We start from the raw sequence: 26,203 nt of genomic DNA, 5'->3' as shown, positions 1-26,203 counted from the left end.
TAATTGGCTTCTGGGAATACTGGCCCTAGGTGTGAGTGTGTGTGATTGTGCCCTGTGATGGACTGGCCTCCCAAATAGGTTGTACCCTGCATTGCACCTGCTGCTCCAGCTCCCCCACGACCTCAACTGGAAGAAGCCGTTAGAAAACGGACGGATGGAAGTTCAAAGGATCATGTGCGATCCCGACTCTGGAGGACTGGGAGTGCATTCTGGAGGGGTCAACCTCAAAAGGACTAGAACTTCCTCCTGGGAACATACACCGCAGAAACAAAGTGGAAATGGAAATTTATTACACGGGAACCCAGGAATTAACAAAAATCTGAGAGCTTTATTTCTCCTCTTTGAACGCGTCAACAAATCTCTTGTAACAAAATATACTGCTCACTCAAAATCCTGACTAAAAAGTACAGATCAGCAATAATGATATCTTTGAATATTTACAATAATATAAATACATATAAGAGTTTAACTTTAAATCTTGTCAGAAAGTGGAAAAAAAGCAGCTTTTGTAAATTACACCAAAAAAAACAAGAAAAAGCTATATTTTGAAAATGAATGCCACTGTGTACCAGAGGACATACAATCAAGAGAAGGTCTGGTACAAGTCAAGTGTAACATCTGTGTACCTAGGATACACAGTTACAGTACTAGAACAATGAGAAATATGGGCAGGGTCACGTGAGACATGCCAGTAGAAACTACAGCACATGCCAAACGCAGGCATCCAGGCCTGAATTTCACATGACTGTGATGAAGTGAAAACTAGTGTGACAGTGTCCACTGCCTTTGTGCACCGAGTCTGATCTGTGTGAGTTCCCTTCGTCCTGGCCTGCACGGACATATACCGTTGTCCTTCAGGAGATCCTGCCCTCCCACTCTCCCCCAGTAACATACAAACACATAAAAGTCTCTGCAGTATTTTTCTTCCATCTTCAATGTAACTTGATGGGGGTGCTACAGAAGCATCCCAACTGCAGCTAGAGCAAAAACGGCTCCCAACCTTTCTAGAAACAACCCTGTGCTTTTCTGTCACGGGAAGACACATGGAGATCATTTCAGGAGTAATTCTTGTAACGGAGTACAGGAATAAGGTACACTGGGTTCTCCACTGTGTGGGGTAGGAACTCCTCTAGGCCTGAGGAGGGGAATATCCAGCTAACAATTCCAACAATCTTACAGCTCAACTGAAAAACATCACGCTGTGTACGGGCGGACAGTTCCCTGTACGCTCCGAGTAACTCAGTTTCACTACACTACTCTTGGAGAACATAGCAAAAACAACAACAGGTCAGGAGACAGCTCATTTGAAACAGGAGCTGGTCAAGGAGCCAGCGCCAGCTCAGAAATGAAGGAGACTCTTGCCAGCCTTTGGATTTTGTCCAAACAGTGTGCTGGGCTTCCCCAGTTTCAAACACCCACAGCAAGGAGCCCTACTCCTTGACAAAGCATATTTACAAAATTAAATGGTGAAACTATTGACCTCACAAAAATAAAATAATCGCAGCTTCTGTCAGTTAAGAGAAAAACGCATATAATGCAGGTAACTGTTCATCCTGCAGTGCAAATCTCAACATGATATGGCAAAATAAGATAAGTGGTTAACATGTCTGAGGCCAGGCTCCAACTTACTTTACAGAGCCTCCAGCAGCAAATCTGAACCTTCAAGATTTAATGCGGAAACCTCTGGGCCAGATCAGAGTGAAATTCCACAGCTGGAAACATGTCAGAAGACAAGCAGGTGTGGCCAAAAGAGGAAGGGACAAAGATCAACTACTCCTGTTCCATGTTACTGATCACTAAACTATGATACCCATGCCGGACCCAGGGCTGAGACATGTCCACGGTGCCGAACAAGCATGTTTCCACGGCAGCACAGATCAATGCATAGGCTTTAGAGTGCAAATGTCCGCAGCTTGGCCATTTGCAACCATGGCCCATGAAGATGTAGAACAAGTCTTTGTGGATTTTTGTTTGCAGTTTTCAGAGAGATACAAAGCGGTCTTAAAAATGCAGTTTAGTTGCGATGGCGTTAGCAGAACACCAACGTCATGTCTTGGCAAATGGAACCACAGCACACTCTCTCCCTTGTCAGCCTGCAACATGAAGAAGTAGGGATCTGAGACATTATTAAATGGGCTTGATATATGTGTGGAAAATCTTAATGGGTTTTCAACAACAACCAACCCTGAAAGGAGGCAGCACTCTCCTTGTTTATCTCAGGAAAGCAGCACAGAGGTGAAACACACATTCAGTATCTGGACAGATGGAAATATAGACCCTGAGCAACAGTGTATTTTGAAGACTAGAAGTGGGAGCTCTAGCTGAGCTCAAGCTGGTGAACCCCAACCTTCCAGCAATGCAGAAGAGCCATGTGTGAAAATGGTCTTGCCTGCAGATGACAGAGAAGGGTCAGGGGTAGTGACCATGTGCACAGCAACACAGATGGGTCCCCAAGTCCCTTGCAGGGATCTGGGGAAACAGGAGGCACTACTTCCCCTTCAACTTTGGAAGCCACCGGCAATGGGAGAGCAAGAAAGACGATGTTTGGTTTGGGCAGGTGTCCTCGTGGCCGCATCCCTGAGTTCAGAGCCAAACTCACAGCAGGCCGGAGTCTTTGGCCATCTTGTAGAAGATTCCTTTCTTGGCGAGAAGGTTAGAGGGAGAGTCAAACTCCACGATCTGGCCTTTATCGAGAACAAGCACCCTGCACAGAAGAGAATGAGGATCATCACATATTTGTCTTCACTCATTTTACCAAGGAAGAAAAGACGATAACAAGAAAAAACTGGAAAACATGCTTTTTCAGTAAAACACCAAGCCACGCTCCACTTCTTCCCTATCCATTATGTCCTGCAGATGGAGGGCTGTTGTCCATCACCCACGCCCATCCCCCCCTGTGCCCGTCCTGTGGCCCCGCCCCACCGTACCGGGTGTAATCCATGATGGTGTTGAGCCGGTGGGCGATGGTCAGCACCGTGCACTCCTCAAACTGGCTGCGGATGGTGGACTGGATCAGGTTGTCCGTCTCCAGGTCCACCGCGGCTGTGGCCTCGTCCAGAACCAGGACCTTGGTCTTCCGGAGGAGAGCCCGGGCCAGGCACACCAGCTGACGCTGCCCCAGGCTGCACAGAGAGGCCGGGGAGGAGAGAGCGGGCAGATCAGCGCACAGCACGGGCGAAACGGGCGAGACGCAGAACAACAGGCGGGGGCTCTTGGAGATCCCAGAGGGTAAATGGGAGAGAGAGAACGGGAGCGACAGAGCAGGGGGAGAAGACCTGAGGCCTCTTGCTTTACCTGAGATTCTCTCCCCCCTCCGAACACTCGTGGTTCAGTTTGTCCGGCAGCCCCGACACGAAGGTCTTGAGGTGGGCGAGCTCCAGAGCGTTCCACACATCCTCGTCCGAGTAGCTGTCAAAGGGGTCCAGGTTCATCCGCAGGGAGCCGGAGAACAGCACAGGGTCCTGGGACACACAGGGGGGTCAGGACACACCGGACCAGAAATTACTGACCAGACTGCCTTACGTGCAGCAGACCTGAATATGACTTAGCTGATCTGCCCAAACAGTGCAGCTCCGCATTCCCCAATACTAATTTTGGGCTAAGACTAATTTACACTAATTTGGGGCTGAGCTCATTTTTGCTAATTTCCTTAAAGGATTTCACTTCCACAAGGGCAGTAATGCGACAAGGGACCATAAATGTTGACAGAACTCTGCAATTAGAGTTCAGTTCAGTCCGACGCATACCTGCGGGATGATGGTGATGTGGGAGCGCAGGTCGTGCAGGCCCAGTGTGGAAATGTCCACTCCGTCGATGCAGATCTGCCCCTGCGCCGGCTCAATGATGCGGAAGAGCCCCAGCGTCAGGGAGGACTTCCCCGCCCCCGTGCGCCCCACGATCCCCACCTGCAACACACAGCCGGCCCCCAGGCCCCGTCAGAACCACCCCCTCTGCGTCAGGCCCCCCCCAGTCCTGGCGCGCAGACGGGCCGGCTCACCTTCTCACCCCCCTCGATGGTGACCGCGATGTCCCGCAGAGCCAGCTCCAGGTCCTCCCGGTAACGCAGGCCGAAGTCGCAGATCTCGATGCGGCCGGCCGTGGGCCAGCCCTCGGGCGGAGCCGACTTCTCCAGCTGCCATGGCGCCTGAGGACACAGAGCGCCATCGCCAGGCAAGGTTATCAATGTTTCAAGACCCACGTGAATACCTTAACCTCTATGAAATACACTTAATAACGAGGAAAAGAAAACAGCTGGATGAAATCTTTTGATCAATTATCTACCAACTACCAAAAGGGCTTGGAGGGCTGAATGTCCTCTCTTCTCCCGTTATAGGAAAGGTTTGCGGCCGATACCTCTTTCTCCGTGTCTCCGTACTCCTTCACTCTCTCCACGGCCACAATGTTGGTCTCCATCTCCGAGGACATGCGCACCAGCCAGTTCAGAGAAGCGGTGATCTGCAGGAAAGGGGAGAAGAACAAGAAGAAGTTACAGCAGTGGCCTGGCCTCTAAAGCAACTGGGATCCAACTGGGTGGACGCCAAAAGAAAAGGCAAAGGACGGAGCCAGGCCTCACCTGCAGGGCGTAGGATATGGAGAGGCCCATGCTGCCCGGGCTCAGGCGGTCTCTGGCCATCACGGCAAACAGCGATGCGAACAGAACGATGCAGTTCCCCACGTACTCCAGCCGCACTGCCAACCACCTGTCAACACAGCCAGAACCCACATGGTAACCCAGGCGCGGCACAGCCTGACACGTCCCGAACCAGCCCTGCAACAATCCAGTAAACACTCGGCAGACCCAGGTACCCGAGAAAAGTGTTTCTCCCCCCCCCGTAAGGTCTGCAATTACATGAAGGAGAGCTGGGTAGCACTGAAGAATGTCAGTTTGCATCCCAATGTAGAAAGACCTCTGTGTACCCAGGATTTGAACCTTGGAGCTAGGAGTGGAGAGTCTGATTTTGTCTGCTTCTTATGTACACGCCTCACGGGCGGTACGGGTTGTGTGAGCGGCAGTACCTGTTGGCCACGATGCTGGGGTAGTAAGCCTTCTGGTTGTAGTCAACCCGAGAGTCGCTCTCCTTGATGAAGCGCTCCTGGTCCTGGAAGGCCCTAATCACGCTGGTACCCAGCAGGGTCTCGTTGAAGTGCGAGTACACGGGCGAGCGGCTCACTGACTCCAGGCGCTTCAGCTGCCGTGACGTGGCCACATAGAAGCGCTACAACACAGGGGCGAAGGGACAGAAACTCTATCTGTGATGATCCCGTTCCAGACAGCACCATACAAGCCCCGATTCGCAGTATGAAGTCATGAAGAAAGCGACTTGCCTTCACCAAGAAACCATGCCCATGATTCCATTTACAACATAAGGTACGTTCTAAAATCCACGCATGCATCCTCTGGGCACAACACAGGCTCTAGCAGATTACTGTAGCCAGGATGGCTATTGACGAGTCTGCTAAACAGCAATGGATACATTGAGCTTCTGTTAAAACCAGTGTCACCGCCCTGGAAATGAGGGCTGTGCTGTAGCTGTTCTGGACCCAAGAGCTAGGTCGCTACAGTCCAGGGGGAACTGGAAACCAGGAACCAGCAGGGCTCTGCTGGGCAATGAAAGGTGGCTCGTGAGTACAGTGAAGAGTCAATGCCAGATCACCGAGGACAGGCACCACGGGGTTTAAATACCCCCAGAGCACCTGCTGCAGCGAGAATTCACACCACAGCCAGCTGCTCTGCATCAGCCGTCTCCAGGGCGGAGTGGAGGCATGGCCACTGGCCGCGACAGCAGGGCGAAGCGCAGCAGCTTCCATTCAGGCTACTGGAAGAAGACGGGCCAGATACTGGCTTCCTTCCCCGACTCCTAAAGCGACCCCAGCAGCAGTAAGAGGTCAAAGGTCACTGACCTGCACAAAGAAGTACAGCAGGCCGAGGGGGGGGATGATGACGGCAATCATGGGCGTGGCGATGAGGATGACGATGCACGCCCCCAGCACGTTGAACAGCGAGCCCATGAACATCTTGATGATGCCGGGAATGACCGAGTCGATGGTGTCCGTCTCCTTGGCAAAGCGGTTGACCAGGTTGCCACTCGGCGTGCGCTCGAAGAAGGACATGGGCGAGCGCAGAACGTTGTGCAGCATGGTCTGGTGGAGGTACCGCGAGGCTAAGATCCCCCCGATCGACACCGATACCGAGTAGCCGAACACCGCGATGCCTGCCAATGCACAAAAGACGAAAAAAACTGCGGACACCAGACAATACATCGCACAGCGGGGAATACAGCAGACCAGGCGAGGAAAATTCAACACACAGTCTGATCGAATGGAGCTGCTGCCAGCGGTATGTTACTCTTACTAGATATAAGATTAGCCAAAGCGCAGCTCCGGAGAGGAACACGAAATGGCAAGTGGGACACTGACATACCTTGGAACAGCCCCAGCGCCCCGTACACGCTCAGCCTGACCTCGGTGTACTGCTGAGTGCCGTTAATAATGCGGTCGTCAGTCCACAGGCTCAACCAGTAGTTGGAGCCAAGGGAGGCGGAGTGGTGGCTGAGGAAGAGGAAGATGCTGAAGAAGGAGAGGAAGATCCCGATGGCCTTCATGTACTCCCAGTACACTGACAGCTTCACCTGGGGATGAAGCAGAAAGGTCAGAGGGTACCACCAGGCTTTACAGTCCTGTAGAACACGCGTGTTCCTGCTGTTGGCAAAGACGGATGTTGTATCAGTCACAAACTGCTGGTTCTAACTTTCATTTTCTAATGAAAGTATCTGTCAGTAACAAAGCCTGTCTCTCACTTTAACACCTCCTGCAGTTCCCATGTTCACTGCTAGGAGACAGCCCCTTCCCCAGTAATACCAGAAAACCGGTTTCTGTGTCCTGTTTCTCTACACGTTGTTTTTCTTAGGTTTGTAAGACCTCCAAAACATCTGCTGTTTAAACATGCCAAGAAAGTTTCACTGAGTTGTCCAGATTGAACACAGGGCAGCCAGTGGAAGAGAGCACAGCAGTGGCACAATCTGAGATGGAGATGTTCCTGGAGATGCAGAAACGTCTGTGCCAACAGTTCTTCCAAGCAGCCATTAGTATTCAGTTCTACGACATGATTACAAACTCCTGGAGAAACGCCCCCCCACGAGCACGCTCTCACCTTGCCCGTCTTGGCTTTGTCTGCCTCAGTGAGTCTGCCCGCCTCCTTGCCGGCCCCCGGCTTGCACTGCTTGCTTGGGGTCTCAGTGGAGCCGCTCTTCAGGAGGGCTTTGGCGGAGTCTGACCCCATGCTGGAGGTCAGGCTGTTCTGCCTGGAAGAGAGAAAGGCCAGGCCGCTCAGGACAGGGAGAGAGACAGCAGCGGCCCCCACTGCAGGAGTGATCACAGAAGCGTCCCCCCCTCACCTCAGTGCTGCAGGCCCTCCGTTCTCCAGGCCTTTCTGTTCTCTCCCCAGGGAGCTGCTCCGATCTGCACCCAGAACCAGAGACAGGTCATCAGCCAGCGCAGCAACAGCAGCAGGCTCTGCTGCATTGCACTCGCTTTCCACACCGCACTCTGCAACTCATCAACTCAACGCACTCAGCGATGGGACCGAGAAAACAACAGCGAGCCAGTTTTCTCCGTGCTGTCCTGAAGTGTTGGAATATTTTCTCAAGAAATAAAAATATTCTAACCAGGTGGGTAAGTAGCTAATAGGCGTCTAAGGGGTGGTTTACTAACAACTGCCTTGTTGAAGCTAAAGGAGGTGCAGCAAAGGGAGCAATCCTGTTGGTCTGGGAAACGTTCTGACATCTGAGGAAAGGAATATTTGCAAAAAGACAGACGAACTTGGCTCTAAAAATCAAAACTGAAACAGAAGAGGAACTTTCTACAGATTGATTTCTAAAGTGACTGGTCACGCAAACCATCTATCATCAGACAGATCACTATAAAAGTTGTAAGAAAAACACACCCTAGATGACACTAGATGGCGGTATAAAACAAGCATTTACACATCAGCACTGCTGAGCCAGCTGAAGGACTGCAGAGCCTCCGAGAAGCAAAGGGGCCGAGAATTTCCACTTCCCAATTTCCAGAATGAGCGTGGCGCCTTAAAGTGGTAGCACGGCCGAGAACAATTTTTTAAAAAAAATGTTGAGGCCAAACCCAGATGAGCTCTGCAACCCGGCTTCTGTCGGAGGCTCTGCAGCAGCAGCAGGGCTCGGTGGAAGACGACGGGCCGGGATCGAGCAGATTCAGAGTGAGCCACGCCCAGCACTGCAGCGAACAATCCCACTCCGCTTCAGAGTGCGGACAGGCCCAACAGAACCTGAGTGGTGCTGCCTGTCAGGGATGGGGCGGGGGGTCCGAAAAGCACAATTGCATCATTCATTGCAGTCACGCTGGATCATAAACTAAATCATTCTGCATGCAAAACATGCAGGCTTTAGGCCCAGGAACCAAAGCACCCGCACACCTTCTGGTTTATCTTTGCCCTCATTTTCATCCCCTTCTTCTGAACAGCAAAGGGAAAATAATAAAAAGGGACAAAAGGGGGCACACAGGTCAGTGATACAAAAGGTTTAGAGACAAGCGAAACAAGAGAAGGTTACAAAAAGGTCAAAAAGTGGTAAGAAAATGGGTAAAGTAGTGCTTTCGACATGAAAAAGACCCAACCGAAAAAGACAATTAGAATTGCAATACTGACTGATCACTGGATGAAGATATGTAAATTTCAACACAGCTCCACAAGTTCACACACATCGGCTGGAAAAACCTGATTCGTTTCCTCATCAGCCACAAAATACAAACTAAAGAGAAGGGAACCAGTTCACGGTGTTGGAGGTTATGTGGAGAGCAGGCAAGTAATCAGTCACATAAATCCTGGTCCTGCCCACGGATACAGCGTTACTGGCAATTTATACACACAGCCCTTAATACGGTAGTAGATTATACCTTTTGAAATCTCAGGTATGTATTTAGGAAACTTTCCTGTTATTCACGTTGAACCAAAGACAGATTTCTATCAGGAATTCTTTTAGCTGCTAGTAAACAACCAATTATGAGAAAATTGTGTATTTAAGAACCCCCAACATCTGAACAGTGGATTGCTATTCTGAATTAGTTTATCATGGAAAAGATAACATTTTCTCTCAATCTAAAGTTAGAAATACTTAGCAAACAATGGTTAACATAGAAAAAAAACTATGTCCCTGTTAAGACCTAATTTCACTTTGTGAAGTAAAAAGATTTAATATTTATGCATATACCTTGATTTCTTTGATTAAACAAATGTAGAATTGAATAAGTAATGTTTCTGTATTTAACCCCCCTGTCTGTGCTGGGACAACAAAAATAGTTCTAAAAATGTTTAACTGTAAACTGAAAAAGATCGATTGAGAAAAAAGCTAAATATCTTACGCATATTTTACATCTTTTTTTAAAAGAAAAAAAATTTGAAGTTTCACCTCAAATCAATTATCCATCCACACTTTCATTAAGAGAAAGCTACTTATTCTTGTTCACGGTCATAGAAAACAGTAGCCTATCTTGAAGGCACAGAGCACAAGCTGGTGGAACACACAGAGAAAACCCACGTGAACGTGATAAAAACATACTAACTTCAAACACAGAAGGTACCATCAAACAAAAGGTCAATCTTTAACATCTACCAACACAATGAAAACAAACACAAGATCAACCCAGGGACTTTTCTAATGTAAAAGACAGGAACAGTAACAGTGCAACAGTAACACAGTAACAGTAACAGTATAATTCAGCGACTTTAGAGAACCCCCGAGCAGCCTGGGCGATTCTGGAAGGAGATGGAAGGAGACGGACTCACCTGGCTGGTCCTTCTCCTCGCCCTGATCTGCATTGGCGTACGTGCGGAGGAATTCGGAGAAGGCCCCCTGCCGGTCCATCAGCTCCGAGTAGGAGCCCACCTCGGTGATCTCCCCATCCACCATAACGAGGATCAGGTCTGCCTGAGGCAGGAAGCTCAGCCCGTGGGTCACCAGCACCCTCGTCTGGGCAACACAGGACACCGCCATTAACAACACTTCTCCGCACGCTTCTCAGTCTCTGCTATCAATCATCTCTTACAGGCCAGCACAGGCTGTAAAAAGTGCAGAGTTCAGATGTGTATTGAGTCTGAGGCCCCTGCAGTCAGCTGTTCAGGATGCGCACTGCAGTGGGATAGAAGCTGTTCTCGAGTCTAGTGGCCCGTGCTTTAACAGTGCGGTGCCACTTGCCAGAGGACAGGGGGGAGAACAGTTTGTGGCCAGGATGGCTGGGATCCTGAATGATGGGATTGGGCTTTATTGTGACAGCGGATGTAGCAAATTCATCCATTCTAAAAATTACATCAAGACTAGAGGATATACAAGACTATATGGATTAAAGAACTACAGGAAGGAGCATCCAGGAGCAAGCGGGAGTTATACCAGGCAAGCAGAGATAACTGTCAAGTCCCACCACTCCAATAGGCCAGTTCCTCCGGTCTTTGCATGCTTTATAGGACTAGACTTACAAACATACTCCATCACCCGAAACACACCAGCTGCTCATCCCCCGTTTCTCTGTGCCCTCTCCGTACGGCGCCAGCACCTCACCCGGCCCTGCAGCACGCCCCGCGGCCCGATGACCTTCTCGAAGATGTGCTTGCCCACGTGGGCGTCCACGGCGGACAGGGGGTCGTCCAGCAGGTAGACGGCACAGTCGCAGTACACCGCCCTCGCCAGGCTGACGCGCAGCTTCTGGCCGCCAGACAGGTTCACGCCCTGGGAACGCAGAGAGCACCACGTCAGCCGCGGATCGGCCACAGCCGGGGAGGTGGGAGAGCAGAGCCATAGTCCGCCATGAGCTTCTCCCTGGCCAGCCAAGCCTCGCAATTCCTATCAAGACTAAGGCAGGGGGGTCTCCAGTCTTGATCCTGGTGCGTCTGCAGACTTTTCAAGATATCTTTAAAGACCAGTACCTGAACGTCTGGGAGCCAGTAATGAGCTGATTTAAGAGATTAAAGGGCAGTGCTTAACTAAAAGCCACAAACCAGCCTTCAAGACCAGGATTGGGAAACCCTACTCGAAGGAATCCAGTCGTTGTGGTGCTCAAAGCTACACTGCACTAAGAAAGATGATGGCCTGCAAGACAAAGGTCAGGACAGTCAGAGCGTCTCTTGGCAGGCGGAGGACGGATGAGGAGTAGGTGTGGGCGCTGGGAGTGAGCTACCTTCTCTCCGATCTCAGTGGCGTCCCCTGCAGGCAGGATCTCCAGGTCGGGCAAGAGGGCACAGGCTTCCACTACACGCTGGTACCAGGCCTCCTTCTTCTCGCGCCCGAATATAATGTTCTCCCGCAGAGTGGCATTCTGGATCCAGGCCTGCTGGGGCACGTAGGCCACTGAGCCCTGCAAGCAAGGACACGGAGCGTGAGATTTTAAGCTTTCCTCAAACAGGGGAACAAAAACAAATCACTGTTAGTAGGCGGAGAACATAAAAAAATAAACAGACACAAAGAACAGCAAATATCAACAGCATAAAAATCGAACAAATCATTCAAAAACTCAAATGCACCATCTAAATTTAATAAATTGTGAAAAGAAATGAAATGAATGCTCAAGAAAATGACGCAAAGGAGTACAGAGGGGATCCGGTACAGGACAGCACTAGAGGTTTACCTTGACAGAAACCTGGCCCTCCTGTTTCTCCATCTCGCCCAGCAGGGCCGACAGCAGCGAGGACTTCCCCGAGCCCACATGGCCCACGACGGCCACCAGCGCCCCCTCAGGGATCCGCACGCTGATCCTGCAGAGACGTGCAGAGATGGGGAGAGGAGCAGGAATATCAGAGCATGACTTTCCCACATGCTCTGCAGGGCGATCCTGGGCCTAAATCAAGGCTCTTCTCTTTGAAATAACTAACCCAGGAGACACTAAACTCTGGAGATTTCTATTATATCACTTGACACCTATGAAAATATGAACCAGGTTCTTAAAAAAAGCAATGTTCTTAGACTTGCAATCTCTCTAAAAGAGTATCTGCATTGGCAGTGAAGGAGGAGAATGAGTCCACTACCTCTTTAGAGTGGGCGTATCTTTTTTGGACCAGCTGAAAACACCATCAACAATGGAGATGCTATCAGAGGCTGGAAAAAAGGGAACATTTCGTTATCACACCACTCAAACATGCCTGCCAACATCCCACAGCCCCAGGCACTGAGTTCCTGCCAGGCCTTCAGCTCTTGGCAGCTTGCTCACACAGCCCGGGGCTTTCCTGCATAGCACACAACGCTACATCGCTGAAGCATGGGAGAAGCCAGTGGTTTCTGCTTTTGTCTTTCCTGGAATGACTCCAAGTAAAACTGCGAAATCCCAACAAAGTATCCTTGCTACCACAAGTCTCCCATCTCCCAATCCTAACCCCCCTCTTCCCCCAGTACAGAGTGGCAAGGGTCACTCACAGCCAGCGGTGATTTTGCGGTTCACACCGTCCTCATCCAGCTCCTCGTGGGACAGGAAGACTCGCAGGCGCTTGAGGGACACGCTGGCCTGCGGGGAGAGGAACGGGCCGACTGGTGAAACCCAACAGCACAGGAAAAATCACTTCGCACAGGAACATGAAAGTGAATAAAGAAATTGTGTTCTCCCAGGTCTTATTGCCTTTGACTTCTGACGGGGGGCAGAGGGAGGGGGCTGACCGCCACAGTGAACCAGGGGCCCAGCGACTGACCTGGACCATGCTGCTGATGAGCATGGGCAGCATGTTGAGGGGGAAGCGCAGGATATTGAAGAGCGCCAGCGACACAAAGGCCTTCTGCGCATCCAGCACGTTCCTCTCGTCCACCAGCACGTACACCGCAAAGGTCGAGAGCGCCACCTGCAGGCGGACAGACAAATCTGGGTTTCACGGTGCCAGTGCCAGCGACACGAGCGCGGGCGCCCAGTCCGAGGAGACGCACCAGGAAGGGGGTGCAGACCCAGGTGAAGGTGGACACGGCGGCCAGGTAGGCGCTCTTCTTCAGCACGCGGAGCTCGCTCTCCCGGATCCCCAGCACCTTGCCCTGGAAGGCCAGCTCCCAGGCGTACAGCTTCAGCACTTTGATCCCATTCAGGACCTCGTTCATCAGCTTGATCCGGCTGTCCTTGCTCTTCATCTGGGCCACCTGCTCACACAGTGCACACAGTCTCAGGGCGCCTGCCTGGCCGTCATCAGAAAACCTACAGCAGCCTCTGTCTTCTTGCTACAGTTCAAAATGACCCACCTAGCAATGGCTAAGCTGTGCCGTTTCTGCTCTGTCGCACAAGCAGGCTCTCTTTTTAGCTGATACTTAGACGTTTCTGAAAGTTCGATGTAAAACAGCAAGCTTTCTGAAATCTCCCCAATAACAACTAACAGGAAAGACCTTGGCATGAACTTCAGCCCTAATGAGGAGCCCTTTATATTGTCGACATGCCTCCAATTAGCAAATACTAACAATCTTGAGGAAGCTGTGTGGATTGCCAGTTCTCGCCTTCCACTCAAGACTGAACTTCTACGAGAAACCTTTGTTCCTCTTGGCAACACATCACAGCTACTGTGTCTTTCAGAAGCTCCTGTCCAGCGCATTCTGGAGCTTCTCCAACACAGAGGCGCCCCTTCACTGTGATCTGCATCCAAAAGTGATGCTTACTCACCATTTCGACAGGAGGAGAACAAACATCCTGCTCAACAGCCTACCAATTAAACGGGAAATCCGCCACACGGGGGGCAAGAAAAGACTCGTCCGACTGTCTCCGAGTTTCACCTGGTAGGTTTTGCTCTTCATTGCAATGACGGCGTTCACCGGCACCATGAAGACCATCACTGCTACTCCAGCCAGCACAGAGGGGCCCAGGTTCTGCACAGAGATCCTGCCATTAATAACCTGCCGAGCAGGACACTACAGAGCTACTGCAGGAGTCTCGAAAGCAGAAGTAATTTTAATCAGAAAGGAGAAAAACAGTGACATTTAACATTATTTTAAACATGGTCTGGTACAACAGACATAAATCAAAACTACTGAATTTTAACTTGGCATTCACAACTTAGACCGTGTTAGGAACTTTAATGCACTGCTAATCCATTTGATTTAAATACATTTCCCTTGATATTCATGGCTCGTGTGAACTGTTCTGATATTATCTGCGCAGGTACACAAATCACAGCTCATTTCACGGGGCTGGTGCACCATGTTACCGATGGCGAAGCCCCCCGCCGTACCTGCCAGAGGAAGTACAGAGCCAGGATGACCTGCAGGGGGGCGGACCAGATCATGTTGATATAGGTGACCAGGTCCATGAAGCGCTGGGCGTCCACGGACATCAGATTGACGATCTCGCCCACCATGGAGGTGCACCTCGCCGCGTTGGTGATCACCAGGGCCTGAAACACACTGCGACTGTGAACCCCGTGTGGGTCACGAGAAACCAACAGGACTAAGACGACAGAAACCGCGCCCGCCGTTCTGTAGCACAGCACGGCTCTAGACACACGCGCGACGGAAACGCAAGGCCGGGCCCAGCCCATTCCAGCACGAAGATCAACTTCCCCTGCTGCCGCCAAGAGCACGTGCGGCCCGACACACCTCACCTTCCTGTACACGGCGCCCACGATGGCGGAGCGAAGCCTCATGCCCGTCACAAAGCACACGTGGAAGTACTGCTGCAAGATGAGAGTCTGCAAGCAGGCGCAAACGAACAGCAGGGCTGTGTAGGAGTAGCCCTGCCAGGAGGGGGCGCTGGGGTCGTTCACAAAGAGGATCAGCAGCCTAACGGGGTAGCAGCAGAGAAAGAATTCAGTGTTAGCCCGTTGCCAAGGTAGTGGTGGGGGAGGAAATCCGTGCCTGGCGTATGCAGCTCATGCCGTTACTCCCACAAAACACTGCTATCATGCCATCACCCATGCACTCTCGACCCCAGTCATGTTCAACATCGAACATCTGCTGCTGCGCTTCTGCCCCTCGCAAAGACGCATCTAAAAACCCTGAGGTGAATCCACGCTGAAATTTAAACAAATCAATCCCCCAGCCACCCTCCTTTTCAAACTTTCGGTGGGGGGCAGGGGGATGGGGGAACACAATGGCGTGTTTACCATCAGCAATTTTTTTTTAATTTTTAAAAAAAGGTGGGTTGGTTCAGAAAAGCTTAGACACGCCCCCTTCAAATGAAGTGATGTTATGGTTGAATCTGGGCTGGATTAACCCTTTCCAGCCTGTAGAGACTTGAGAGTCCCTCCAGCAGAAAAAAAAGTCTATGAACTCTGAGTCTGGGGCTCAAAGAGGAGGAAAGGAAGATCTTCACTATGCACTAAACGGCAGAATCGACGTGCATGCTGGACAAACTCTTAATAGCCTACAATATTATAATATTAGCCTACAATATGAGAGCATCTAATTTTTTTGCATAAAACAAAATTTCAGGCACTGCAAAGTGTTAATGTATTGCAGGCTAGCAGGGTCCTTCCTGAAATTTTCCAGTGCTGCAATTCCAAGCACAATCCAGTGGAAAACCGTCCCAGCAAGGCTCCCTGTCCCGGGTTATACAGGCAAGGGCCGGGGCCCCGGAAGCTCACTTGAGGATCTCGGGGCCGACGAACATGAGGACGTCGTGGATGATCTTGTAGACGAAGGAGACCAGGAAGTGGGGCCCGAAGGCCAGGCACAGCGCCATGGCGAGGGACGGCTCCCGGGCTTTGTGGGGCTCCTGGACGATCAGGACCTCCGACTCCTCCGCCGGCGCCCCGTCCTTCTTCTCTCCAGCAGCAGCCCGCGCGGAGCGCTTCGGGGAGTACATCGTCTTGCCCGCAGGCCTGTGAGGGGCGAGGGGAACACGCAAAGACGTGAGGAGAGCCCACGGGGGCGGCTGCACGCTGCAGGAAACTCGGGAGGCAAAGCGGACATGCTTAACACTTACACAACAAATAAATGGCAAAGCACTGGGGTGACAAGGTTAAGCAGAAGACAAGAATCTGCAGAAACCATTTCACAGAGGGATCTGGAAGCACAGCACTAGGCAGAAGAATGTTACTTCTGTGGGAGCCTGCTCTTCCAGGGACAGAGAGGAACTGCGTGTTTTAGGGTCAGAATGAAAGGGACAGTACTGGAGAGAGGCTGCAATGGAGGGTTTCAGGATGGCTATTAAGATACCAGTGCATGGGAGGTGATAATGCAGACTGGTATGTCCTGTGGCCAGACGCAGGCCGGCAGTAACTCCCCTCTGCCCTCATATCCCCCCTCCACCCAGGGGAGGCAGGGAGACCCAAGGCAGGGTCCATGACCCTGCAATTAATACCAGAAGACAGCTGGGACACAAGATTTTTAACCTAGCATCCGCACAGAACTTTAAATATTTTTTGCAGAGGACTGCATTTGGTGGGCTACTGGGAAGATCTTACAGCCATGTCTGGATGCCATTATCAAGTTCTCCACGCCTGTCTCACCAATGAAAACGATACGTCCCACCCCAGCACGAGGGCACTGACCTTTTGACCTTGGCACACTGGCTGTTCCAGCGGTGCACCAGCTGTGGCACCACCTTCTGGGACTTGTCCTCCTCATTGAGGGACCACAGGTCTCGCTCCTCCAGGGGCCGCCTGTAGCCCTGAACCATGAGCCTGCGCAGAGAGGAGGAGGAGAAAGAATGGGGCACGCGAGGCGGGGACTCGACCAACGCAGTCTAACCCAGCGCTAAACACCAGTCCTTCGTGGCCATCGTATCCACAAGTTACCATTCCATCTGTGCTTTCAAGGGCCATGATTATGGGGCTTATGCTTTTTGGCTTATATGGACCACTTTGACACTTTTCAATGATTCCGATTGCCAAGTGTTCAAAGAGATCTATAAAAGCTCCTGGTCTCTGCAGTGCAATTGTGACATAACACTCCTGTTAGAGGGGTCTTCACAGTTCCACCCAGACCTGAGACCCAGTCTGGACCTAAAACAGCCATACAGTGGTTCGGTCTTTTCCAGTTTCGTTACCAAGAGAATAAAAAGGCGGGCAAACAAGAACTTCTGATCTGAGCCGTTTCCTGGTCTGCAGCTCACATGGTGTCCGTCTTAAACGGGTTTGAAAAGTCAGAGTGATGGATTCGTTTATGAAGGAGGTGAAAACGAATACAAACGCAATACGAACTTCAGGTCAAGAGGCAGGAGAACACCAGGACTGCAGAGTGGGAATCATTCGTTGGTCCTGTGGACTAAGAAGGACTCGAACCCTGGCTCCTATTAGAGCTACAGTGCCCAAGAAATAAAGGACCCAGTGCCTCAGCACCTGCACGAGGCCTGCAACCCTTTTCGAAGGTTCGAAAGCCTGCCTCGCTGAGAACTTGCGCAGAGGACGACTGAAAATGGCCAGTTTGGGCAATCCGGTGATTTGTTATACAAAGTCTCAAATCCACCAGCACTCCAGTTAAGTCTGCAGTAAAAACGACGCGTTCACGAGAAGGTACTTCGTTCAGTGCGTTTATTGAATGTATTGCTTTTACCTTTTACACAAAATAAAACTGGTTTAACCTGGCAGCCGTGTCTATAGGCTGATTAGGGAGCTAGGCGCTGCCTTCAGCTCGGACAGGTGTCCAGACTCCAGGTGACGCTGCGGCTTTAATACTGAAGTCATGCTGGGGAAAACAAGCCTTTCCTTCTCCATCAGTCTGGGCAGGGTCTACTAATCGCTTTACTTCGGATCAGGTAAATAACTGGCTTCCGGCTCAGGCTGGCTTGATCTATTTGGACTCGCCGAGACCTGCGGTTGGAACCTTAGTGAGCATTCGGGTAACAGCACCGGGAGACACGATGAAGCCTCTCATGTCAATAATAACATCAAAAGCAATTACAGGCAAAACCATCCCTCAACTCTTCCCGGGAGCACGACAGAAGATAACGGGACAGGGCCTGCAGCCGAGGTTTGGAAGCCTTACCCAGTGATCCACCAGAAAGTGATCCTGGAGAGAAAGGAAGCACCCAACTCCGGACAGGGATTCTGAAAGAAACGGAGGAAGACCCACTGCTGAATCCGTCCCAGACATCAGCGTGAAACACCTCCTGCGTTTACCACGACACTGTAAAATATCATAGCGCTTCCGTGGTCTGAATTTCAAAATGATCCACAAGCGCCATGCGACAACAGGATTTCGCTAATCCTGTTGGATGCCTGATCAGGGGAAAGACCCTTACTTTCTCTTACTTGAATTAATTTGGATTTGGCTACAGCATAACAGCAATCAGATCAGTTTAAAGTGAACCAGTGCAAGGCAGGTCTTGTGCACAGGTCTATCTGCATGCCCCTCAGTCACGGGCTGTAGAGTAATGCAGTCAGCACTGCTTCATGAAATTCAACTAAATTAACTTCTGTTGAAACCCTAACTGCAAATGGGCTGCAACGTCCCGATAATGAATTATTAATGAGACCTTGGAAGCAGCTGAGAAAGGTCTTGTGATAGTTTGTTCGGGAGGTTTACCGCACAACACCGCGTTTTCAACCAGGTGAAAAAGTGTGGCATCGCCAGCACCAGCACGCGGGCAGAGAGAAAGCAGACACTCACCGAGTCTTTGACTGCCTGGGAGAAGAGGGGGGGCTGGTCCGACAGACAGGACAGGAACAGCTGGATGAGCAGCAGGGCGAAGTAGGTGAAGAAGGTGAAGTATCGGAACAGGTCCACGCCAGACGTCTGCACAGGGAGACCAAGGTCAGTGCTCACAAAAGGGAACAGGCACAGGCCAGGGAGAACTGGAACACCATTTGTTGCTCATGATGTTAGCAGACCTTAGTAAGCAGCGTTTGTCGCAGACTTGCGTCATAAAAAGAAAGCTCAGAATCAAAAGGCACATTCTTAAAATATGGGGACAGGGGAACGGAATGCCAGCAAAGGTTATCCTAAAATTGATCTCAATTTTGTCTCGGATTAACCCGTTCTGTCTGCCTTCCCTGACTTGATTTCAGTTTAAAAAATGCTGCCATTCCAGACTGAGCTGGAAAGAGAGATGCAGACTTGAGCATCACCAAAGGATAGCACTTGCACACTGACCAGGCAGGGTCCCAAGATCCCCCCCTTGTGGGACACCAAACTAAACAGCTCACACAGCAGAATAAGCTTCACAGACTGAGATACGAAAAACAAACGTTTGAGAAAGATACATATAGTTTTAAGTCTTCAAAGAGAGGCAAGACAGAACCAAAACACCAGTTTTTCTCCAATACTGGATTAGGCTTCTCCATGACTTGAGTCTGTACCAGCATAGCTGCCTATCCCTCTTCTCTTACCCCAGTAGAGAAATGTATGTATTTGCAGTACATGGGAGTCACCCCCCTCTTGTCTGCCTCTGACAGCAGAGGGCACCTCACCACCTCACCTCGCTGAACGCCTGCAGGATCTTGGACCGGAAGCTGATGGTGCCGCAGATGACCGCGATCACCCAGAAATTCAGCAGCACCCCTGAGGACTGGACCCCCTTCATCCGCTCATACTGCACCAGAAACGTGGCCAGCAGCTGCCAGTCGCCCCCAGAGAGAAGGAGGAGAGACACGCAGTCACAACACTGCACTGCACTGCACTCGCCCACAGTGCAGAGACACGCACTGCAGGGCAACAGGAAAAGCTGAGGACTTGCAGTGAACATGGAAGAAAAGCAAAGACATCTATTTGCTTTGATCAGAACACGGACTAACTGTGATTTACCTCATACTGAACAAAAGGCATGACAGAGGCGAGAATGAGCAACAGTGACATTTTCAGTTATAAAAGCAGGTCCACGATGAGATGCAGAATTCAAACAATGGAATCATTATACCCAGTTAAGGCAGATGCCCACTCTGCTGCCCCCTTGATCTGGACAACCGCACTTGGGGAGCTCACCATTGTAATGCCAAGCAGAGTGGGGCTGACAAAATAAACAGGCGCCTTCGCTGCACCCTGGCTTCTTTCCCAGAAAGAATAGAAAACATCTGCCCAGCAGACAATCCACAGCAAGAACCCTGTGACCTGAAAGAGAAGGGGAAAAAAATAAACCCCCTTGTTTAAACCGATGGGCTTGCTCGCCACGTACATTCCCTTTCAGAATTAAGCCTAAAATACAGAGGCTCAGATTTCATCAACTGGTCCTTGAACTGCTCTTGGGAGAATAAGCTTTTGTGAAGAAGGGGCACACCTTGTCATAGTCGATGCAAACAAATAAGCAAGTAGAGAAAATAAGCACCTGACCATTGTTCAGCCTCTTCTCAATTACTTCTCACACTTCAGAGCACACCCATCAATGCTACGCTGTGCTTCAGTGAACACACACGGGTTACAAAGCATAATCTGCGATTGCCTTGCAAAGTGTAAGAAGACACTGTCCTACCTCACAAGAACAATCCGACCCATCGAGCCCATTTGATAGCGAGCAGCTAATGGATACAAGAATCTCATCCAGCCGTTTCTTGACAGAGACCGGGGTCATTGGCCTCGAGAACGCGGCTGGCGAGCTTGCTCCACACCACCCTCTGCGTGAAGAGGGAGCGCCTCCTGCTCTTGGTTTTAAAATGCGCTTCCTCATGCCTGCACATGTGGTCCACTCTCCATTCTGAAGGACACTTGAACCAGGTTCCTGTGCCCTTAGAGATCTCTGCACAAGCCTAAAAAAGCCCTTCTCCTTCAGCCCGTCAGCGTAGCAGTGTGTAAGAAACCCGAGACGTGCTGCAGCACTCCCGCAGACCTAGTGTTGCGGCCTACTTGCTGTTTGACAGCCTTTAAGCGCTGGGCTCGTGCGGAGGGTTTCCTGCCGGCAGCTGAACTCACCGTCTTGGCTTTGTTGAGGTGTGACATGCGAATGTACCCGCGGTCGTGGCAGTGCAGGTAGAGACAGTAGAAGGGCGCGCAGACCCAGAGGTAGACACAGGGGACCCACACCAGCACCGTGTTCTGGAAGCACTGGGTCAGGTCCGGGTTGGGAGTGTACCAGGTCCGGTTCCAATCCTGCCGGGAAAAGAGGACAGAAATACAGCTGAACGCTTTGCTGAAACGGTTCTTAGCCAATTCAAAATGTTCTTAACCCACCTCTTTAATATTCATTCACTTCAATATTTTAATAAAATCGAAGTATCTCTCTTCCTGAATTTTCTCAGAGTTTTCTGTTTAAGCCAAGTGGTTTCAGATATAGAGGTCAACATTGTCTCTTTGTAAACAGGCAAGAAGTAGAGAGTTCATTTCTTCAATCTCAACAACCCAGCTACTAGAGACTTGAATGGAGAAATTCACACAATTCACACCTTGCTCACGCAGAGTTCAGCCAGCTGTTCGTTACAGTTAAGCATTTTTTTTCTACATAAAACCAGAGTTTAAACTGCATATCCGTGCTTCCCCTGATTTTTCATAAAACAAACTAAAAACATTCACTCAAATTCGTAAAAAAAAAAAACCAACAACCCGAATATTTATTTTATATACACACACACACCTATACAGAGAGAAAGCATTTATCTAGGTCAGCAGATTTCATGAGACGCATTTGTATGAACAACATTTCAGCAAATCTGGCACAGTAAGGGAAACTCAGTTTGCTCAAGAGAGCCATTAACAAGCCTTTAGAGCTCCTGAAAGTGAGAAGGACTAAGCAGATCAAGCAAAATTACTTCAGTGGGAGCACTTTTGCAAATACCCTCCTGGGCCCGACAGGCAAAGCTCCTGCCTGGGGCTCTGTGGATTGGAGGCCCGCCTGTCACACCACAGGAAAGAACAGCACAGAAACCCTTCAACACAATGACGCCTCTCTGGCAAATGTGAAACAAATGCTGAGGCAGCCAGACAGGGCACAAGGTATTATTCTGAAGCACAATTGGGTTCTTATTTTATAATATGGTTTCTACATAACTGCACACACTGACTGTGTAAATAGAAAAATGCAGAAGCTTGCAATGAGTTTATTGTAACTCCTGTTAAACCGGCACCTTCACAAATGAGAAACAAAATGACACTTAGTGCAATTAAAGTGTAGGGGGACCTCTCCCTCGTGTTGCACAACATGAGTAGCAATTAAAATTCTCTCCCGGCTTGTTCATTTCTTTACAAAAAAAGAAGAGGTTGTCCAAGCCCAACAGGCCAACCCTCTCGACTGCGGGGACGCCCCAGAGAGTTGCAAGCTGACAGAGCAGCTGGGAACTGGCACTGTAGGAAACTGCTGAGTCACTGGAGGTGTAATAGCAGAGACAGAGGATGAGTCATCAGCATATCCTTATGAATAAGGAACTTGAAAGCAGCCTTACACAATATGTAGAACTATGGAGTTCAGAGGAGGCAGAGCAGTCCAGTGTGGTTCAGGCTGAAAGTCTTTAGTTTTCAGGACCCAGAAGGGCTCACATCTCTGGTCCTAAATATCGCAGCTCAACTGGCTGTTCTGGGCTCTTTGACAGTCCCTATAGCATCAGATTCTATGCTTTTTGTTCCTGCAACGTCATTCTTGTATTATTGTGAGTCACTCTAGCCAATAAACAAATAAGCAATTTACAATGGTAAATCTGAAATGCTATAATACCCATCTTTCTACACAGATTAGGACCATTAACAATTTGTCTAACACAAAAGCTCAGTGATTTCTGCTAAGGTTCAGTAGAGAGAAATCTAGCTTACGGTGTGAACAACTACAGAGAGAGGCTACGGTTTGTTTGTTTTTTAATCGTCTTGCTGAGAATCTAAAAGGCAAAATTAATTTGACATCATCTGACAACCATAAATCCAATACAGCTTCTTGGCAGCCCTTTAGATTCAAGCCACAGCCAGTATCAAGTTCGGGCTCCAATTCAGACGACAACCAGTTCACGGTGAAATGGCCAGCATGCCACTGGAAAATAGTGGTAAAAGCCTGCCAGCAGATTCCAGAAGGCCATTTCCTGCGATGTCCAAGTTACGCTGCTACCCCTCCATGCACCTTGTGGAATAGGCATATGTTTCTGGGAGATAAAAGAAGTCTGTGATAAGACAGGGGAAGTTACGTGATGCACTGTGCGGTCGACACAGAAAAATGCCCGAGGACAATACCAACAGCAAACCTTGCTTAGAGATGGGAATAAGGGCAGGACAAAAATGAGGAAATTCACAAGAAGGATCTCGGCATTTTAAGAAAAGTACACACACTTTAATAGGTTAATACAAGCTCCCTGGGGCAAAGATTAATCTGTTTTGCACAGTCCTTTTTATTATTCCTCCATGAATAAAAATACATCCACATTTAATTAGGATTAATAAAATATGCTGCGATTCTTATCAAACAAAGGCATTTAATATTGCCAACAGGAACCTAGTAACAAAAAATGACAAAGAACACACATATTCAGTGCTGTTTAGAGAGCTCGGCTATCTCCTCTGCAGCTGAATGTCTCTCCCTTCACAAGCTGTCACAGAACAGGAGGGTTAAATCCTATTTAGATCGAGGTTACAGCGAGATTAGTGCACCAAACTGCTGATCGGCAACTTTTTTTTGTTTTTTAGAATTAATAATCTGTGCCCAAGAGCAGTGTTGGCTTGGATGGTTCCAGGAAGAAAAAGCGGATTATATGACACTGAAAACTAACGTGTTTCCAGGACAACATTTTAATTGGCACAAGCACTTGGAACCAGATGACAGCCGTTCTATGAAACGAGTAAGTTGAGAGCAAGATTAAAACCAATATCCGAAAAACAGTTAAAAACTAACATCACGTTATTTAAGCCATCTCCTTCTGCTTACTGCCCGAATTTAAGCTGTAATCTTAAAACATTTGACATGTCCAGAAGTCTTTTCACTTTCTAAGCCACACCTAGAGGCGTTTCCTGACAAATCAGAAGACATAATACTGTACTGTGACACTGCAATCACCAACCACAGTCAAAGCGCTTCTTTTGTCATCGCTCAAACAGGATTGCAAATGACCATCCAATCGGCTCTGCCTGCTGTCCATGAGCTGAGGAGACACTGGAGTGGGAGACCGACAAGGCCATCTCCTCGTGAAAGGCCACGTTAAAAACAAACTAATCCCCTAGCCAGACCGAGAAAAACCGGTTCAGCAAACTTGGGGGGAAAAAAAAAAGACAGGGGGTGATGATGTTTTGACTTCTGGCGAGAGGAAGAGCTCACAAACCGATAACCAGCAACAGGAAGACAGCGCGAGCATTAGTAATGGAAAGAGCCAAAAGGATCTTTGCCCCACTACCAGAATATGGCTCCTCACTGTACCCCTCTACACAGGCACCGCCAGGAACCTGCACACAGCTGGAACACCTCCAGCAGGGAACGACCACACATCGACTGGGAATCCCACACAGGCAAGCGTGCACCGACACTTGCTGCAAGCAGCCGATCCAAGCAGATGGAAACTCAATGCAGGAGGATCTGCAGGTCAAACTTTAACTGCTGAACAACGCAGCTACTGTACGTCAGGCCGTTTTTGCTTCACAGGTGTCTCCTCTGTGTTGAGTAAATAAAGAAACTCTGCACAGTAAAGCACGTCCTGTCCCCTGGCTGTCCTACAGATGCATAACAATGGAATAACAAATAAAAAAATTAAAAAAAGGAAACAAAAAGTTCATGGTAAAATGTCATAAAACTTTAAATGCATGGAAAACGAATAACTGAGATTTCGCATGAGGAAAAACTGCCAATTTAAAATGCGATCATTAATACACTAGAAAACATCAGCAGTCAGCTGCTGTCTCATACTAGGACTCCTCCCATTAAAGAGAAAACATGTTTTTACTGTAACAGGTTCCCTGTACAGTAGCTTGAGTTATACAAAGGCCAGATTTTCTGGGCTGCTGCATAAAGATGATTTGAATGGTATCGCCTAGAGCTTTTACTCAAGAAAATCGTCGTCACTTTACCAGCCTACAAGGAAATAAACCCTTGAAGTTCTAAAAGAGGTTATTCGCAAATCTGACCAGAGGTTAAAAAAAAAAATGTTACACGCTTCCTGGCTTCCAGGTTTTAATAAAGAGGCTCATTCAAGCTACCAGCCTTTGAAGAGAACGCCCCCAGCTGAGCACTTTCACAAATGCACTTCGCTGTTTTTAAAGGGTTCTTGGTAAAAACCACTGCTGGGAATGAGTGGTGTCCATTGTTTTTTGAGGGGGGGGGGGGGGGGGGTTGTCTTGAACTTGAAACTCGCTTGCAAAATAACCCTCTTTCACAAGCACGGCTCCAGCCTCCTGCTCGGCCACCTGTTCCGATGCCGGTGGGGGTGAAATCGACAATTGATCTGCTGACGTTTTATTTTTTATTTATTTTCGCTCCGTTTTGTCGCTCGGTTTTGCAGCCCTGGGGGGACTCGGCGGCTGCACAGCCGAAACCCCCGTGGAACTGCGTGGATGTGGGTCACGACACAGCCCCAGCCCGGTGTCTCCAAAGTGCCGCGTCACTGTGATGACGCAGCAGGTTTCAGGACCTCAGACCTCAGCGTTTGAATCGCTGCATTAAAAAAAAAAAACCCGGTGGCCAGTCATTCCTGGAAGTCAAGTTTTCCCATTGCAAGTTGTTCCCCCGTAACACAGCGGCAACATATCGACACTGCACGCAGGCGAGCTACGGAAAGTTACATAAAATAAACCTCAGAGGCACCTACAAAAGCCAATGACTGGAGGCTTCAAGAGTGTAAAATATACCTCCTCATTTTTCTCCGTTTCAAGCTTAAGAACCGGGAAGCGGTCCGTCACAAGCGTTACGAACTTCACAGAAATAACCAACCTTCAAGGCTTGGATTCCCTCCGAAGAAAGTATTTTAATATGAAATAACCACAAAAGTATCCCCAAAAACAAGGGGCCGCCGACTGAGCGCCCCGCCGGTGCGCATTTTCAGTATTTCTGTGGCCGTGGTGGGTCCAACGTTAATGTTAAAATGGTCCAACGTGAACAACAACAACAACAACAAAAAAAAAACGGTACGGATTGAACACAACACGTAAGTGCCCCCTAAACCTTAGAAAGTATCGTTATGAGACACCCGAACGAGGGGGGAAAAAAAAAATAAAGATAGATGAAAGAAAGTCTAGATTTGGAAAGCCTCACACATGACATTTTAAAGGGCCTCGGCGCTTCTCCGGTACCGGGGTTTTTTTTGTAACCCGAGCAGGACCCCATGAGCCCCCGTTGGAGGAAACCCACACTCACCCAGAAGGGATCGGAACCGTCCAGGCTGCAGAACTCGTCAATCCCCATGGGCGACAGCGCTGTTGTTGCCCGAAATGCTGCCGTGAGACTGACGGCTCCGCTCGCCTGCGCT

General features: G+C 49.5%; 1 protein-coding gene across 3 annotated transcripts; it reads right to left on the bottom strand.

The window, feature by feature from the left end:
* Positions 1 to 308: 308 nt before the first annotated feature.
* abcc1 (ATP binding cassette subfamily C member 1 (ABCC1 blood group)) lies at positions 309 to 26,203 on the bottom strand. Of its 3 annotated transcripts, XM_088936565.1 has the most exons (32): positions 26,092 to 26,203; positions 20,757 to 20,933; positions 19,836 to 19,961; positions 19,333 to 19,470; positions 18,525 to 18,650; positions 17,901 to 17,962; positions 16,466 to 16,597; positions 15,557 to 15,793; positions 14,576 to 14,753; positions 14,207 to 14,368; positions 13,752 to 13,844; positions 12,927 to 13,130; positions 12,698 to 12,844; positions 12,429 to 12,516; positions 12,044 to 12,113; positions 11,647 to 11,773; positions 11,200 to 11,376; positions 10,584 to 10,751; positions 9,815 to 9,998; positions 8,447 to 8,485; positions 7,395 to 7,458; positions 7,151 to 7,301; positions 6,422 to 6,629; positions 5,902 to 6,212; positions 5,017 to 5,216; positions 4,574 to 4,700; positions 4,354 to 4,455; positions 3,998 to 4,144; positions 3,747 to 3,905; positions 3,295 to 3,461; positions 2,928 to 3,122; positions 309 to 2,704 (listed from the first exon to the last, which is right to left on the bottom strand). In XM_088936565.1, exons 1-32 carry the CDS (start codon positions 26,137 to 26,139, stop codon positions 2,596 to 2,598), a joined length of 4,623 nt encoding a protein of 1,540 aa, XP_088792691.1. In that variant the 5' UTR covers positions 26,140 to 26,203; the 3' UTR covers positions 309 to 2,595. The 3 variants fall into 3 exon arrangements, with proteins under 3 accessions (XP_088792691.1, XP_088792689.1, XP_088792690.1); XM_088936563.1 differs by having other exon boundaries at positions 14,207 to 14,753; XM_088936564.1 differs by lacking the exon at positions 8,447 to 8,485 and having other exon boundaries at positions 14,207 to 14,753.

Source organism: Atractosteus spatula, chromosome 18 (genome assembly GCF_055471065.1).
Source record: "Atractosteus spatula isolate fAtrSpa1 chromosome 18, fAtrSpa1.hap1, whole genome shotgun sequence".
Lineage (NCBI taxonomy): Eukaryota > Metazoa > Chordata > Actinopteri > Semionotiformes > Lepisosteidae > Atractosteus > Atractosteus spatula.
This window is presented reverse-complemented; position numbering and strand designations above follow the sequence as displayed.

Coding starts and splice junctions, on each gene's coding strand:
- abcc1 (XM_088936563.1), bottom strand. CDS start 26,139: ATGGGGATTGACGAGTTCTGCAGCCTGGACGGTTCCGATCCCTTCTGG. Junction 12,845..12,926: donor GGGTCTGCACCCCCTTCCTG/GTGCGTCTCCTC, acceptor GTCCGCCTGCAG/GTGGCGCTCTCGACCTTTGC. Junction 5,217..5,901: donor TGCTGTACTTCTTTGTGCAG/GTCAGTGACCTT, acceptor CCTGTGTTGTAG/CGCTTCTATGTGGCCACGTC.